This window comes from Macaca thibetana, chromosome 1 (genome assembly GCF_024542745.1).
Source record: "Macaca thibetana thibetana isolate TM-01 chromosome 1, ASM2454274v1, whole genome shotgun sequence".
NCBI lineage: Eukaryota > Metazoa > Chordata > Mammalia > Primates > Cercopithecidae > Macaca > Macaca thibetana.
Genome location: NC_065578.1, coordinates 214,625,392 through 214,640,052, shown reverse-complemented (window position 1 = coordinate 214,640,052; position 14,661 = coordinate 214,625,392). Strand labels below are relative to the sequence as shown.

The window sequence follows — 14,661 nt, the reverse complement described above, 5'->3', positions numbered from 1 at the left end:
AATGAGTGCTTGTCTAGTAAGCAGTGATGTTTACCCTTATTTTCTATCATAGTAATCTACAATTTTTTGTTGTCTTTCTCCCCAAGTAATCTAGAAGCTCCATGGGGATAGGAACTTTGTCTTGTTCCTTACTGCCTGTCTAGCACCTGGTATGCTTAACACATAGTAGGAGGCACTGACACATAGTAGGCATATTATGCAGAACAACATATGCTTCATAACTTAGTATTCCAAATGTCCTAAACAGTCATGACTTAGAGGGTTATGAAAATGCAACAGAATAGAAAGCAGAGTTTATCATATTTAGTAGAATAAAAATTCTTCACTGAAACTTATAGTTTATATGTACACATATGTCCCATATAAAATTTATTTCTTACTATAGGTAAACATTTTAAGGAGTCTTAAAATCGCTGCTTTATGGGATTATTTCATTTGCTCCCCACAATAACCCTATGGACAATTCCATAACTTCCATTATAACAGAATCGAAATTTCTAGATGTCATATATATTGTCCAAGGTGACAGCGCCATCTAAAAGTACAGACATTAAGTCCAACAGAGCTTAAAAGAAAATAAATACAGACATTACTTGTACAGATACTTGCTCATAGGGTAATGTGGTAAGACAATCTGAATTAATAAGGTTTTGATAATAGTAGTTATGGCTTGATTAGATAGGCTTTGAAGACAGACAAGCCTGATAATACCTGGCTCTGCAACTAACCAGCTGTGTGGGCTCTGGCCTGTAATTCAACCTCTCTGAGCTTCGATTTCCCCATGTGTAAAATATTCATACAACTGTTGTAAGCTGCAGATGATTTACTGTATGCAAATAGCCTAGACCAATTAAATGGGGGCTGTTGTGATTAAAATAATTATTAGTGTTTCCCCCCACGGATCCTATAAATCACATTCAATCCACTATGCCATAATTTAAATGTGTAAAAACTGTGCATCAGACTTTTATTGGATTAAACAACAAAGTATGGGAACTGGGCAAAAATGACATAGAGCTATCCAAGAGTCTCTGCTGTCGCTGGTTGAGAAGGAGGCCAAGATCAAGGAGTTGATTCAGGTAACTAAGGGAATCTGAGGAAACATCGTTGCTTAACTGTAAAAACTAAATCAAACTACTTCATCCTCCTCAGAAGACCACAGCAAACATCCATCTTGCTCCTCTGTAGCCTGGATGGGGCAGACCCAGGTGTTAGGAGACGCACCTGGTCCGCTCCCGCCCACTAGGCCCTGGGCACCTCGGGGCTAGGGACAGAGGTTTGGAGCAACTCACCCCGGAGACTCCGTTGATACTGCCCCAGAATCTCCTCCAGGGTAGAGTTCTCCGGGGACTTCGCCATGCACACACTCTAGGCCCAGAGCTGGGAGTTACGTGGGGAAATGTCCAGCTTTCTCCCTTCCGAAAACAGCAGGCCTGTGGCCGCGGAGCGCCCGCCTGCTTCCTGCCGCGGCTGTCACAGGGGAGCCTAGAATCCCGCACGAAGCTCGTGGGGGCTCTTCCCACCCACTGGCCCTCGCGTTGGACCTCGGGAGTTGTAGTCCTCATGTTCAGCGCCTCCAAGCTCGACAATCCTGAGAGCCTTCCAGCTACACTACAATTCCCAGAGACCACTGCGCACCAGGCGCTAGCTCGGACGGTTGGGCTGCCAGAGCCTGTTGCCAAGAGACAGGCTTGCAGGCCCCGCCCTTTTCCTCCAGCCCAGTCTGGTTTAGTCCCGCCTCCATCCCGCTCTTCTGCCACCTGGACCACCCCAAATGACAGAAAGGGTTCACTGAAGGCCTTGACGCTTCGAATTTGCTAATATGCAGCAGTTGATCCCTAGGTTACTCAAGGACGCAGAGAGGAACCTCTGAACCCTGCTTCGGTTGCGATATTTTTTTAAACGGTCGAATAAATCCTCAAGAAATAGAAGCTCTAAATCCTCCAAACAGCCTAAATTGTAAAGGCGGCCGACACTACAACTCCTAGCATGCCCAGTAACCGGACCTCCACTTGGAGTTGGCGCTCTGCCCGCTGGGAACTGTAGTCCTTGTTGGTTGCGGTCCCACCTAACTCCGAGGTCCTCTTCATTGTTCTAGCTGGTCTTTCGGGGCACGCCTGCGCAGTGGGCAAGCTGGAAAAACGTGTGGGTGAGACCCTCGCACAACCCCTTTTCATTGTCTGTGTCTGGCGCCTGCGCAGTAAGGAATCGTTGGAACTGGGCAGGAGGAGGGGATAGGGTCCGGCTCCTCGCCCTTTCCCGAGGCGCCTGCGCACTAGGCAGCCGCTCTTTGCCGTTACCGCTATGTGTGGGGCGTGTGTGGAATAACGTTATTGCCCAGCGGAGCTGAGGGCCCCGGAGCTCGACCGCAGCGGCAGCGACGACAACAGCGGCGGCGACGACGACGAGGTGGGGGGAGGACGGCGTGCGAGAGACTCACGGGACGCGACGCGCCCCGCCTCCCCCGTCCGGTCCCTCTCGCCACTGTGAGGGGTAAGTGATGCGATCGGCTGCTCGGTGTAGGCGCCGCAGCCGCCGCCGCGGCTGCTTTTCCACGTCCTGCTCCTCGGGTTTGCAGCGAGGACTCGGGCGCGGCCCGCCGCGGGGCGGGGGTGCGGGGCTGCGGGGCTGGACCGCGAAGGGGGCGCTTCCCGGATGCTCCGCGCGGCGCCGCCACCCCCACCCTCTGCCCGCCCAGGACCGGGGTCTGGACGGGACCACCCTTCCCATCCCCCACCCGCCGCCCTCGGGAGCTCCAGTCCTGCGGCCCCCCGGCTTTCCCGAGTCCCTTGCCGCCGCCTCCGCGTCCCCTAAGTGCATTGACTCATTTTCAGCTTTCTCCTGGCTTTGTGCAGCCCTCCCCCTTCCGCCGTAGCAGTTTGCGAGGGGTGCGGGCGGAGCATTGGAGGGAATGGCTGCGCTGTCGCTGGGGAAGGGATTTTTCCCCGATTGGAGCAGTTCCGCGGGCCGATCCCTTTTGTGTGGTTGGTTTTGAGGTGTGAGGCCGTTGGCGAGGTCAGGCGAGGAGCCTTTGGGACGCGTTGGGAGGGCGTGGAAGACGCGCTGTCATGCACCCTGCCAGGCGACTGCACCCCGCGGAGGCTCTGGCTCCGTAGTAAACCCGGGGGAGGAGAGAGTGGCTTCCTGTCGGCTTCATTGTCCTAGGATTCAAATATAGGGTTTTGGTACGTTTCGCTTCCATTTTATGCAAGCGATGAAAAAATAACATTTGCAGCTGCCTAACACAGGGCGGGAAGACGTGGGATTTGTCTACTAAGTCACAGAATCTCTGTTCGGTGGCGTTTCGTAGAGTTTTATTTATTTATTTAATTTATTTTTGAGGAATGTAAGGGAGACAGGGACTATGCCTGCTGGAGTCCAAGCACTGCCAAGGTGATCAATATAAAATTACTAGGTGACATTGGAGCCTGGGCTGGAGAGGGCCTGACAACGAAGCTGTTGTGTCAGGGAAATGAACCAGCAGAATTGTTTTTTCAATGGGCGGGTAATGCATTTATGTTCCTGAGGGAATAGATACATCTTTCCGTTTTATTTTTTAAGCAAGTAGAACAAACAAAACAACTGGCCCAGGTCATTTCTGTTTCCGAAGTTGTTACCTCATTTTTATTGTATTAATGAAAATTTAGCCATTTGGGAGGAATTTGGCGAAGCAGATGATACATTTGATTGAAAATGCATCTTTTAAAACGATTTCATCCTCAAGTTTACAATGGATACAGCCGTTTGCTGGCGTTGCTTCTTAAAACACACCAGAAGAGAGGATAAAGCAGGATGGGGAGGAGCAGGTGGAGGAATAATGGGAGAGGAGAGAGTGACATTTTGACTATAGTATCTGGATCTTCACTGGTATAACCCTAGCTGGGTATGCTTCAGAGACTTGGGAATTCAGCTCTGGAAACAGTACACTGATGAATAGCAAGTTACGTATTTTTCTGTCATTATTTTTTAAAAAGTAAAACTAGGGCTGCCTTTAGCTCTTCCTAACTTTGTAGGTAACACGGAAGAGCCCAAGTGCACTTGAAAGAGGAAGACACTAAAACTCAGAAAGTTAACTGACTTGTCTGCCCAAGCCAGACTGTTAATGGAAGGCAGAGCCAAATGAAACTCAAGGTCCATTCTGCAGAGTGATCTTTCCTGTGTCCCCCCAGCCCTTTTACCCTGTGAAAATGTATGGAAAGCTTCTTTACGCTCTCCTTGAGCAGGCTGTGACTATCACTGAACTTGATTCTCACCGTTATTAATCAAGTTCTTGCCTCTGCGATGTAAAAGTAGTAATTCTTCTGAAATGGACCTTTAGTTGTATAAAGTAACTTACTAAATGAGGAAAGATGTCCTAACATGTGCTTTTCATAAAAACGAAGTGTTGCAGTGTTTTCCCTACTACTTAATGGTAGGTTTTAGTATTATTTCTTGAAAATCAATAGTATTTTATAATAATATGATGATCAACTCTATAGGCTGTGTTAAAAATAAAATTTCTGCATAACAAGAGCCTGTGATGTTTATTTTACCACAGTTAATGAGTTGTAATCATTAATGAGTTATTAGTGATTACTTTCAACTTAAACTAGAATTTACATTTTAAGATATATTAACTTTGTTTTTTATTGGGTTGATTTTGCCATAAAGTGCTCTTTTCTTGCCTTATAATTTTAATCATTTAATTTTATGTTGCATTTTAATAGACTTCTTTAAAGGATTTATTATTTATCTTAAATTTCAACTTTAAAAAATGTGTAACTAAATTTCAGTGTGTGGAATTATATTCAATCATGCTTTAAATGTATTTTACTGGTAAATTTCATTGTGTTCTGAGATTATTTTGTATGGAAATAATCTGCCTGTTCCCTACTTTAACATTAGAATAGTGAAATTTATACTGTAAACCTTAGCATACATTCTGCATATTAATGCTGCTATGGTACTTTTTAAAATTCTGTGCTTCGTGATTTGTTTGATTTGTTCTAAGTATCAGTTTCTTGTTCCTTTTTATCTACTGAAAAAAAGAACTAGTTTTATTATTGTATCTGCTTGCAATTAGATAATGCTTATCTAGTACTAAATATTGTATATGCTTAAGTTTTTTTGTCAAAATTTTTTTATTCCACAAAATTCTATTCCTGAAAAATATTTTTTCTATACTAATTAATATGTAAAGACTTTTCTTTCTTATCTGTCCCAAACACTGGGATGTTAAGCAGTGTACTTTTCAACTTAAGTATCTGACAGACAACCTAATTGCTAACTAAAATATCTGTACAGTTGCAAATTATTCTGGAAGTATAACAAAAGAGCAGTTACATGCCATTTGAAGAATGCTTGGTGAGTAGATAATATTGACTGAAGCATTCAATATTGATCTGTTTCATTAAGAAATGGGATACTTTTGATGGGAAGAAATATCAGACCATCTTTATCTCATTAATAACCAAAATTTCTAATCAAATACCCTAGGTTTTGATTTACTTACTCAAATATTTCATGAAGGATTGTTCAGCAGTGAGTTAGCCATTGTGAGAGAGAAAAAACATCTGTCTGGTAGTGTGGTTGATTAAACTGGATATATTGTACAGTTTAGCAGAAATGTTTTAGCCAAAGCCAGTGACATAGCCAATGTGTGTTACCGGTAAAGCCCACTTTTGGATCAAATAAAGGTGCAGAAACAAAACAGCAAAAGCAAAGTTAAAGAAAACCTCATAAAATCTACTTACATACAAACAGGGATTGTGACAAAGTATAGAAGTGGAGAAGAATCCCAAGCATGCATTGTTGAGGTCTGAAAAACAAATGACACATAGCAGAGAACAAGTCATTTTTTAGGTATATCCATAATTAATAAATGATATAGAAAATATTACCCTTTGAAACACAATATTTATTGAATAGTTGAATAATACCTACTAAATATTGAACATCTCCTAAGTGCCAGGAAGTGTGTCTGTGATGTGTGTGTATTTAATTTATGCAACAAATTTCTAAATTAAGGTATTAGTTTTACACATTGAAAAAATTTGAAGCATAAAGTTAGTGAATAACTTTGCCTCTGTGTTACACATTCCTAACTGATAGGGCCTATAATTGAACCTTTGTCTTTCTGGCTAAAGCCAAAATTCTTTCTACTCATCTTAGTAAGTTAAAGAGTACCACTTGTTTCCTTACTCTGGTTCATACAATTTTAGAATTCAAGGGAACTTTAGAAGTCAGCTCATACAATGTGCCACCCACTACTAATATCTCTGAGATGTTATTAGGTCCAACTTCTCCACAAACCCTTCCCTGGACATAGAAAAGCCTGTTTAGCTTCCAAAAAGTGTAATAGGAAGATCTTACTTAAATTGAGCTAGTAGCTGCTTTTACTATATAACTTCTTCCCAGTGGTTGCAATTCAGTCTTTAGAAGTAAGATGAAGTAAGGTTTTTCTCAGTGTATTAACTAGATTTTCTCTTGTCTAAATGTTAACAACACCTCCAACTTCATGTAATTTCCTTTGCCATCCCTCACATCTCTAAGTTGGATTCAATCAGTTCTGTCAGTGCCATTCTTTGTGTTCTGAGCTTGTTTCCATATTTAATTCTGCAGTTAGGGTCTGAATGCAAAGTGCAGTGAAATTGTCCCTTTTCTTATTTCAAGCCATACACACTTGTGTTTAAAGTCTAAAATTGTATCAACTCTTTAACAACAGTAATCTCTGCTAATTCAAAGCAAAAAAACAGAGAGAGAGAGAAACGTTACATGGCTTCTCAAGTTATAGTTATGTAATTCAAGGGATTATTTTTTGAGATTTTATTCTCCTTTTCTAATGTTCATAAATGGCCTTTATTAAATGATAGTGTTAGTAACACCTGTTAATGATAGGTGTTAAGTTTCTTTTGATGTTGGTCATGGGGTTTTGTTTTCTTTTAGTGTTCCTAATTAACCAATAAAAAGTTGGCAGCCTTATGTTGATTCTTACTTTGTTTTCTAGAAAATTGGTCTGGAAACCACTGACGTAGTCAACATAAATCAACATTTTTACACGTAGCTAGATCTCTCCCATTGTGTATATACACACTGATGATGTTTTTAAAGCAGTATTTTACCATTGCACCCTATTAAATTTCATCTCCGTGAACGTAGCCATAGTTAAAACTTGGGATCTTCTTGAATCATGATTCGTTCATCCAAGGGATTAGCTTTCCTTCCTGGCTTTTTGACATTTATAAATTTAACAGGCCAAACTCTTATGTCTTCATCCTGGCCATATACTTAATATAGCCAAGGACGAAGCCATGCACATTTATAAATAGAATACATGTTACGTAAATAAAAGATGCTGGGAAGAAAGGTGACACAAAAATAATGAAAACCATTTGGATGGCTTTTGTTTGTTTGTTTTTTGGGGTTTTTTGTTTGTTTGTTTTTGTTTTTTTTTTTTTGAGACGGAGTCTTGCTCTGTCTCCAGGCTGGAGTGCAGTGGCGCAGTCTCGGCTTACTGCAACGTCCGCCTCCTGGATTCAAGCTATTCGCCTGCCTCAGCCTCCCGAGTAGCTGGGACTACAGGCATGCCTGGCTAATTTTTTGTATTTTAGTAAAGACAAGGTTTCAGCATGTTGGCCAGGATGATCTTGATCTCCTGACCTCATGATCCACTGCCTAGGCCTCACAAAGTGCTGGGATTACTGGTGTGAGCCACAGCACCTGACCTTCTTTTGTTTTTTAAATTAAAGAGAAAACCATTATATCCTCCAGTAGTAAAGGAATTAGATGAAGTTTACAATATAGTGGAGGATATGGATAATTCTTTTATGATATAAAGTCACGTAAGGATAGATGCGATGAAGAAAAATTAATCAAGGTAAAAAGATAGTGATGGAGGACTGCTCTTTTAAATTTATTTTCAAGTGTTCATTCAGGTAGTTTTCAAATAATATGTTGAAAAGAAATAATATGAAAAACCTCTTCACCCCACATCTTATCTGCTGAGTTACCACTTTTGCCAATCCAGTAAGTAGCTATTTTTATTATTTCTTACGTATTCTTCAGTGAACTTTTTTTTTTTTTTTTTTTTTTTTTTTGAGACAGAGTCTTGTTCTGTCACCTAGGCTGGTATGCAGTGGCAGGATCACAGCTCATTGCAGCCTCGACCTGCTGGGCTTAAGCGATCCTCCCACCTCAGCCTGTTGAGTAGCTGGGACTACAAGTATGTGCCACCATGCCCAGCTAATTTCTTGTAGAGATGAGGTCTCACTATGTTGCCAAGGCTGGTCTTGAACTCCTGAGCTTAAGTGATCCTCTTTCCTCAGCCTCCCAAAGTTCTAGTATTACAGGCATGAATCAACATGCCTGGCCATGAATTTTTCTTCACCTCAAGCAAATATAAATATATATTTTGTGTCCCCTATATGACACAAAAAAATAGCCTCTTTATCCTCTATGCTACACCTTGAGAACTGTTTTAGAGTGGTTAGGGAATCCCTCTTTCTGAGGTGACATTTAGCAGAGAGCTTGCATTAGGTAAGGAAGCAAGCCTGTAGGTATCTGAGTGGAGAGTATTCTACTCTGGTGCAGTGGTTTTGAGGCAGGAACGGGATAAGTGAATTTGGAGAACACTGTGGCTGAAGGTGAGTGAGGAAAAGCTGCTTATAGGAGGAAATGAGGTTGCATAGAGATTTTATTGGTTGATTTTAAGTACTGTGAGTGTTCATTGGAGGATTTTGAGCACAGCCCAAAAGATGGTTTATATTTTTAAAGAATGGCTCTGGGTATTCTTTAAGCCACTGGGAACCATGAGATAAGCGAGGAAATGACTGGAATGATCTGGTTTAAGAGACGTTAATGGTTTAGAGTAGAGCGACAGTAGTGGCATTCGTGAAAGTTATTAGGTTCTGGCTTTAGAGAGTCAAACGTTTTGGACATGTTAGTTTGAAGTGTCTGTTAAACACCCAAGAGGACACCTCAGGTAGGCAGTTGGAGATGTGAGTCAAGAATTCAGAGGAGAGGTTTGGACTGAAGATAGTTAAATGTTAAGCATCAGCAGTAGACTTAAAGGGATCTCTTGGGTAGGGAGTTAGACGGAGAAGAGATCCAGAAATTGAGAACTTGTACTTTCCACATGGAAAGCTGAGCAAAAGAGAAGGTGCCATCGAGGAGGATTGAAAAGTGGCCAGTGAGGTGTGAGGAAACTGAAGAGTATATTGTCCCACAAGCCAAGTAAAGGAAGTATTTTTAGAGATAAGGAGTGACCTGTATCACCTTTAATCACCTAAATACTTCCTAAGAAATCAGGCAGTATCCTCTTTCTTTCTGAATGGTCTCTGAGAAAGCAATTTCCTTTCTTCCATCTGGTTTATCAACATGAATGTTCACAGTTATTCTTCCCTGGAAACTACGAAATCTAAAGCCCTGAACAAAGTGTTACTCATGAAGAGGCCAATGCTGTTTCCTACGTGGATGGGTATGGCCGCTGCTGCTGCCTCTATGTTTGAACAGGAGAAGCGATGCTGTTGCATGGGAAGAATTTTTCAGGAAGCTAGTGATAGGCCAGCTACCTCAGAGCTTTATTGTGGTAGCCAAATGAGGTGGATGTAAAAGCCAAATGAAAGGTATAACTGCAGGTAGGGGTCTCCTTCCCTTACTGCCCCAAGTGTGGTACCAACTTGATGGTGTTAGATTTGAAGAACTATGTATGTTGGCAAATAAAAATATTTTTCATTTTGAGTCTGTAGGAATGTTTTTTTTACTTCCTCTGCATTCTATCCCCATAGGCAGTTTTGCACATCATTTTATAATATTCTTGAGGGTAGAGGAAAGGGCTTGATGCTAGAAAGAGGATAAAAACAACCAGGCCGGGCGCAGTGACTCACACCTGTCATCTCAGCACTTCGGGAGGCCGAGGCGGGTGGAACACCTGAGGTCAGGAGTTCGAGACCAGCCTGGCCAACATGGTGAAACCCTGTCTCTACCAAAAATACAAAAATTAGCCAGGGGTGGTGGCGCAGGCCTGTAATCCCAGCTACTCAGGAGGCTGAGGAAGGAGAATCGCTTGAGCCCAAGAGAAGGAGGTTGTAGTGAGCCAGGATTACATCACCGTACTCCAGCCTGGGCAACAGGGTGAGACTCCATCTCAAAAAAAAAAAAAAAAAAAAAAAAAAACCAAGTTTTAAGATAATAGCTTTTTTCCCCAATCCTGAATTCATCCTTTAATTCTAAACTGTCCAGATAAAGAGACTTTAGGTGGAAAAGTGAGCAATGTAAAAGACTTGCTTACGGTTTTTCCCTAGGCCGGCCAGGAAGACTTTCTTCTTTTAACCAACTTTTTTCTGGAAGGTGTTCAACTCAGTACTGGTTTGTCACGTTACACGGAATAGAAAAAGTGCACATTCAAAGCTTAGGGACTGGTTAGGGGTTTTGAACGGTTGGCAGCCAGCTAGAAACTGATTTGAGGAAACAGGAGGGTAGGAGAAATGAGTCCCCTTGATGATAATAGGGGTTAAGTGCAAAATACTTATTTTGGTGAAAAAGGAGCATCGCAAATACAGGACTTTCTGCAGTCAGCTTGTGGAGGCAGAGGGGCTATACCTGCACAACATTTAGGTACCTTGCAAACCTTATGTAATATGATTTGCTATGGTTGGTCATTACATACTTCTCCCCGGATAAAAAGAAATGCATATAATGCATTGCAAATTGAAGGCCCTTTTATTTTTTAATACTTTTTTATATTAAAAATCTAATCCTAATACATGGCAGAAAATTTAGAAAACAAGTTTTTCTACCATTAAGTACTATTATAATCCCACTAGCCAGTAGCCGTGTTATATAATCTTGTCTATTCCAGTTTAATTTGGTAACATTTTATCATGAAGTTAAACTTTTTGGCTCCAACTTTTAATGGTGGTATAGAGTCTGTCTTCTGAAACATATCATCTACTTACATACAATTTATGAAAATTAAAGATATTTTTAAAATTGCATTTTAAAAATTGTAAACAACAGGCCGGGCGCAGTGGCTCATGCCTGTATCCCAGCACTTTGGGAGGCCAAGACTGGCAGATCACTTGAGGTCAAGAGTTCAAAACCAGCCTGGCCAACATGGGGAAACCCCGTCTCTACTAAAAATACGAAAATTAGCTGGGCTTGGTGGTGCACACCTGTAATCCCAGCTACTCGGGAGGCTGAGCAGGCGAATTGCTTGATTCCAGGAGGCAGAAGTTGCAGTGAGCTAAGATTGCTCCACTGCACTCCAGCCTGGGCAGCAGAGAGAGACTCTGTCTCAAAAAAATAATAATAAAAAAATAAACAACACTGTAATGGACATTTCTAACTCTGAATTTCTGTGCAAATCAATGTTTTTCTTTGATTTCAACAAATTATGGTTAAAATACAATGCAGATACAAATGCAGAATTCTACTAATTAAACCTTTTCTAACTTCAATAAAATTACCCCCTCCAGTTTATATCAGTTTATTCTTCTACCACTGGCATATGAAACTGTGTGTTCCTTCAACCCTTCATCAGTGCTGAATATTGCATATCTTTTTAAAAATTTGCTTTGTTTTTTCTTTTTTTTGAGGCAAGGTCCTGCTCTGTTGCCCAGGCTAGAGTGGAGTGGTGTGATCATGGTTTGCTACAGCCTTTACCTCCTGGAGTCAAGGGATCCTACCCACTCAGCCTCTCAGGTAGCTGGGACTGTAGGCATGGGCCACCATGCACATCTAAGTTATTTTATTTTATTTTATTTTATTTTATTTTATTTTATTTTATTTTTTTTGAGATGGAGTCTCGCTCTGTTGCCCAGGCTGGATTGCAATGGCGCGATCTCGGCTCACTGCAATTTCTGCCTCCCAGGTTCAAGCAATTCTCCTGCTTCAGCCTCCTGAGTAGCTGGGATTACAGGCGCACACCACCACACCAGGCTAATTTTTGTATTTTTAGTAGAGATGGGGTTTCACCATGTTGGTCAGGCTGGTCTCGAACTCCTGACCTCATGATCTGCTCACCTCAGCCTCCCAAAGTGCTGGGATTACAGGCGTGAGCCACCCACCACACTGGCCAAGTTTTTTTTATTTTTCACAGAGACAAGGTCTCATTTTATTGCCTAGGCTGGTCTCAAACTCCTGGGCTCTAGCAGTCGTCCTGTCTCAGCCTCCCAAAGTGGTGGGATTACAGGCATGAGCCACCCAATCTGGACAGTTTTGCCACTTTGATAAACAATAACCAAAAAAAACCTTATTTAAATTTCTCTTACTGGTAACACTTAACGTTTTAAAAAAATATGCTTATTGGCCATTGTATTTCCGATCTGAATTGCTTGTGTATGTTCCTTTTGCTTGTTTTTCTAAAGGATTGTCCATCATTATATTCACTTGTGACAGATTCTAGGATCACCATACTTCTGTTGTATCACCCTGCTACCCTCACTTGTAACAGCTTTTGTGTAATAGATACTGTAAAAAATTTTTCCCAGATTGTCATTGCCTTTTAAATTTGTTATTTTTACCCAACAAAGATTTTAACATGTGTATAATCAAATTTCTCATTTCCTTTTTCTTATGAAATGATCTCACTACCCAAAATTTTATTAAATTCATGCCTGTCGTATTTGTGATTTGAATTTTTACATACAAATGTGTTAATTGATAATGTTTTTTTGAATATGTTTAGTCATATATAGCCTGCTGTGTCAGTTTATTGTATAACTCCCCAGAGTTTTTACTTTCTTTTTTTTTCTTTTTTCTTTTTACTATCTTTTTTTTCTTTTTTTTCTTTTGTTTCACTTTGTCCTCCAGACTGGAGTGCAGTAGGGGGGATCTCGGCTCACTGCAGCCTGGATCTCTTGGGCTCAAGTGATCCTCCTGCCTGAGTTCCCCAAGTAATTGGGAATACAGGGCACGCGCCCCCACGCGCAGTTAATTTTTTCGTATTTTGGGTAAAGATGGGGTTTCACCGTGTTGCCCAGGCTGGTCTCAAGTTCCTGAGCTCAAGCTATCTGCGTGCCCAAGACTTCCAAAATGCTGGGATTACAAGTGTGAGCCACGACGCCTGGCCCAAAGTTTTTACTTTCTAAACTATTTGTTTTTTAATTTCCTCTTTTCACTAGAATTAAATTGGGAGATACATTTTTGAGGGTGAGTGTGAGATGCAAGAGGCTCTCTGTTTTGGTGGGGTGGTTATTCTAGATTTTTCCTTTTTTTAAAATGGAAATTCTCAGATATACAGGAAAGTTGAAAGAATTTGACAGTGACCACTCATATACTCACCATGTTGATTCTACCAGTAACACAGTACCAGTTTTATCACATACCTAGCCGTTTATTCATCATTCCATTTATCAGTGTATCTTGTATTTTGATGCATTTCAAAGTAAATTGCAGATATTAGCATTTGTGTGTGTCTGACTAAAGTACTCTTAAATTAATTGAGGCTAATTATGTTTCAGTTTTACATTTTCTGAATGTACTATTGAAATATTTTCCAACCTATCACTGTTATATTAAAAAAGACAGTTAAAAAATGAACATACTGTTTTTCACTCCAGTAGTTTTGGTGAAGTAGGTGTTTCTGTAAACAGCTAGCTAACTACATTGACACAGATGACATTGAGTTATTCCTTTCGGGGGTAGGGCGTGTGTGTGTGTGTGTGTGTGTGTGTGTGTGTGTGTGTGTGTGGTATCTACTTTTAAAGAGGAATGATGACCGGGCGTGGTGGCTCCTGCCTGTAATCCCAATACTTTGGGAGGCTGAGGCAGGTGGATCACGAGATCAGGAGTTCGAGACCAGCCTCGCCATCATGGTGAAACCCTGTCTCTACTTTAAAAAAAATACAAAATGAGCCAGGCCTGGTGGCACGCAGCTGTAGTCCCAGCTATTTAGGAGGCTGAGGCAGGAGAATCGCTTGAACCCAGGAGGCGGAGGTTGCAGTGAGCTGAGATCACCCCACTGCACTCCAGCCTGGGTGACAGAGTAAGACTCCGTCTCAAATAAATAAATAAATAAATAAATAAATAAATAAATAAATCAGTATGGTAAGTTGAATTTTGTTTCTGTTTTTTAAGCTAAAGGGCTATTTAGTGAAGCTTATGTTGTTTCTCTAATCCAGAGGTTCTACCCTTTAGTATCTAATCCAGGAGTAAATTATTCGTTCTAAATTTTATATCTTACTACATTCCACTTCCACTATCCCCCTACCCTTCTTTACTTACATAAGGAATTATATGTTGGGCCATTTAGTAAAAAATAAGAGCCCTTGCTTGAAGTTTTACCCTATGACTCCTTCCTTCCTTTCTCACTCCCTCCCTCTCACTCTGTCGCCCAGGCTGGAGTGCAGTGGCATAATCGTAGCCTACTGCAGCCCCAAACTCCTGGGCTCAAGCGATCCTCCTGTCTCGGCCTCCCAAAGCACTGAAATGATAGGCATGAGCCACCTCACTTAGCCTTTACCCTATGATTCTAAGTGGTGTACAACAAATTCCGCAATGTTAAGGATCTACTATAAAGAATCAGTAATTCAAAATTTAGGGCCGGGCACAGTGGCTCATGCCTGTAATCCTAGCAGTTTGGGAGGCCGAGGCAGGCGGATCACCTGAGGTCCGGAGTTCAAGACCGCCTGACCAACATGGAGAAACCCCGTCTCTACTAAAAATACAAAATTAGCTGGGCGT

The 14,661-nt window shown here is 41.5% G+C and overlaps 2 protein-coding genes across 23 annotated transcripts in view; one reads left to right on the top strand and one right to left on the bottom strand.

Moving 5' to 3' along the window:
- Positions 1-1,575, bottom strand: part of SDCCAG8 (SHH signaling and ciliogenesis regulator SDCCAG8) — a 248,663-nt gene extending 247,088 nt beyond the window's left edge. For 8 of the 10 annotated variants that reach the window (XR_007721686.1, XR_007721687.1, XM_050771396.1 and 5 more), the window contains exon 1: positions 1,293-1,575. Coding sequence is in view for 8 of the 10 variants with exons in the window: in XM_050771396.1 (XP_050627353.1) it covers positions 1,293-1,565 (273 nt within the window). In the remaining 2 variants the exon portion in view is untranslated. The remainder of the gene's footprint in view (positions 1-1,292) is intronic. The other 2 variants (XM_050771413.1, XM_050771428.1) reach the window with 2 other exon arrangements.
- Positions 1,576-2,309: 734 nt separating this feature from the next.
- Positions 2,310-14,661, top strand: part of CEP170 (centrosomal protein 170) — a 129,066-nt gene continuing 116,714 nt past the window's right edge. For 12 of the 13 annotated variants that reach the window (XM_050771371.1, XM_050771361.1, XM_050771353.1 and 9 more), the window contains exon 1: positions 2,310-2,493. The gene's annotated coding sequence lies outside the window, so the exon portion shown is untranslated. Of the gene's footprint in view, positions 2,494-2,799; positions 3,186-14,661 lie in introns of those variants that run through there. The other variant, XM_050771256.1, reaches the window with a different exon arrangement.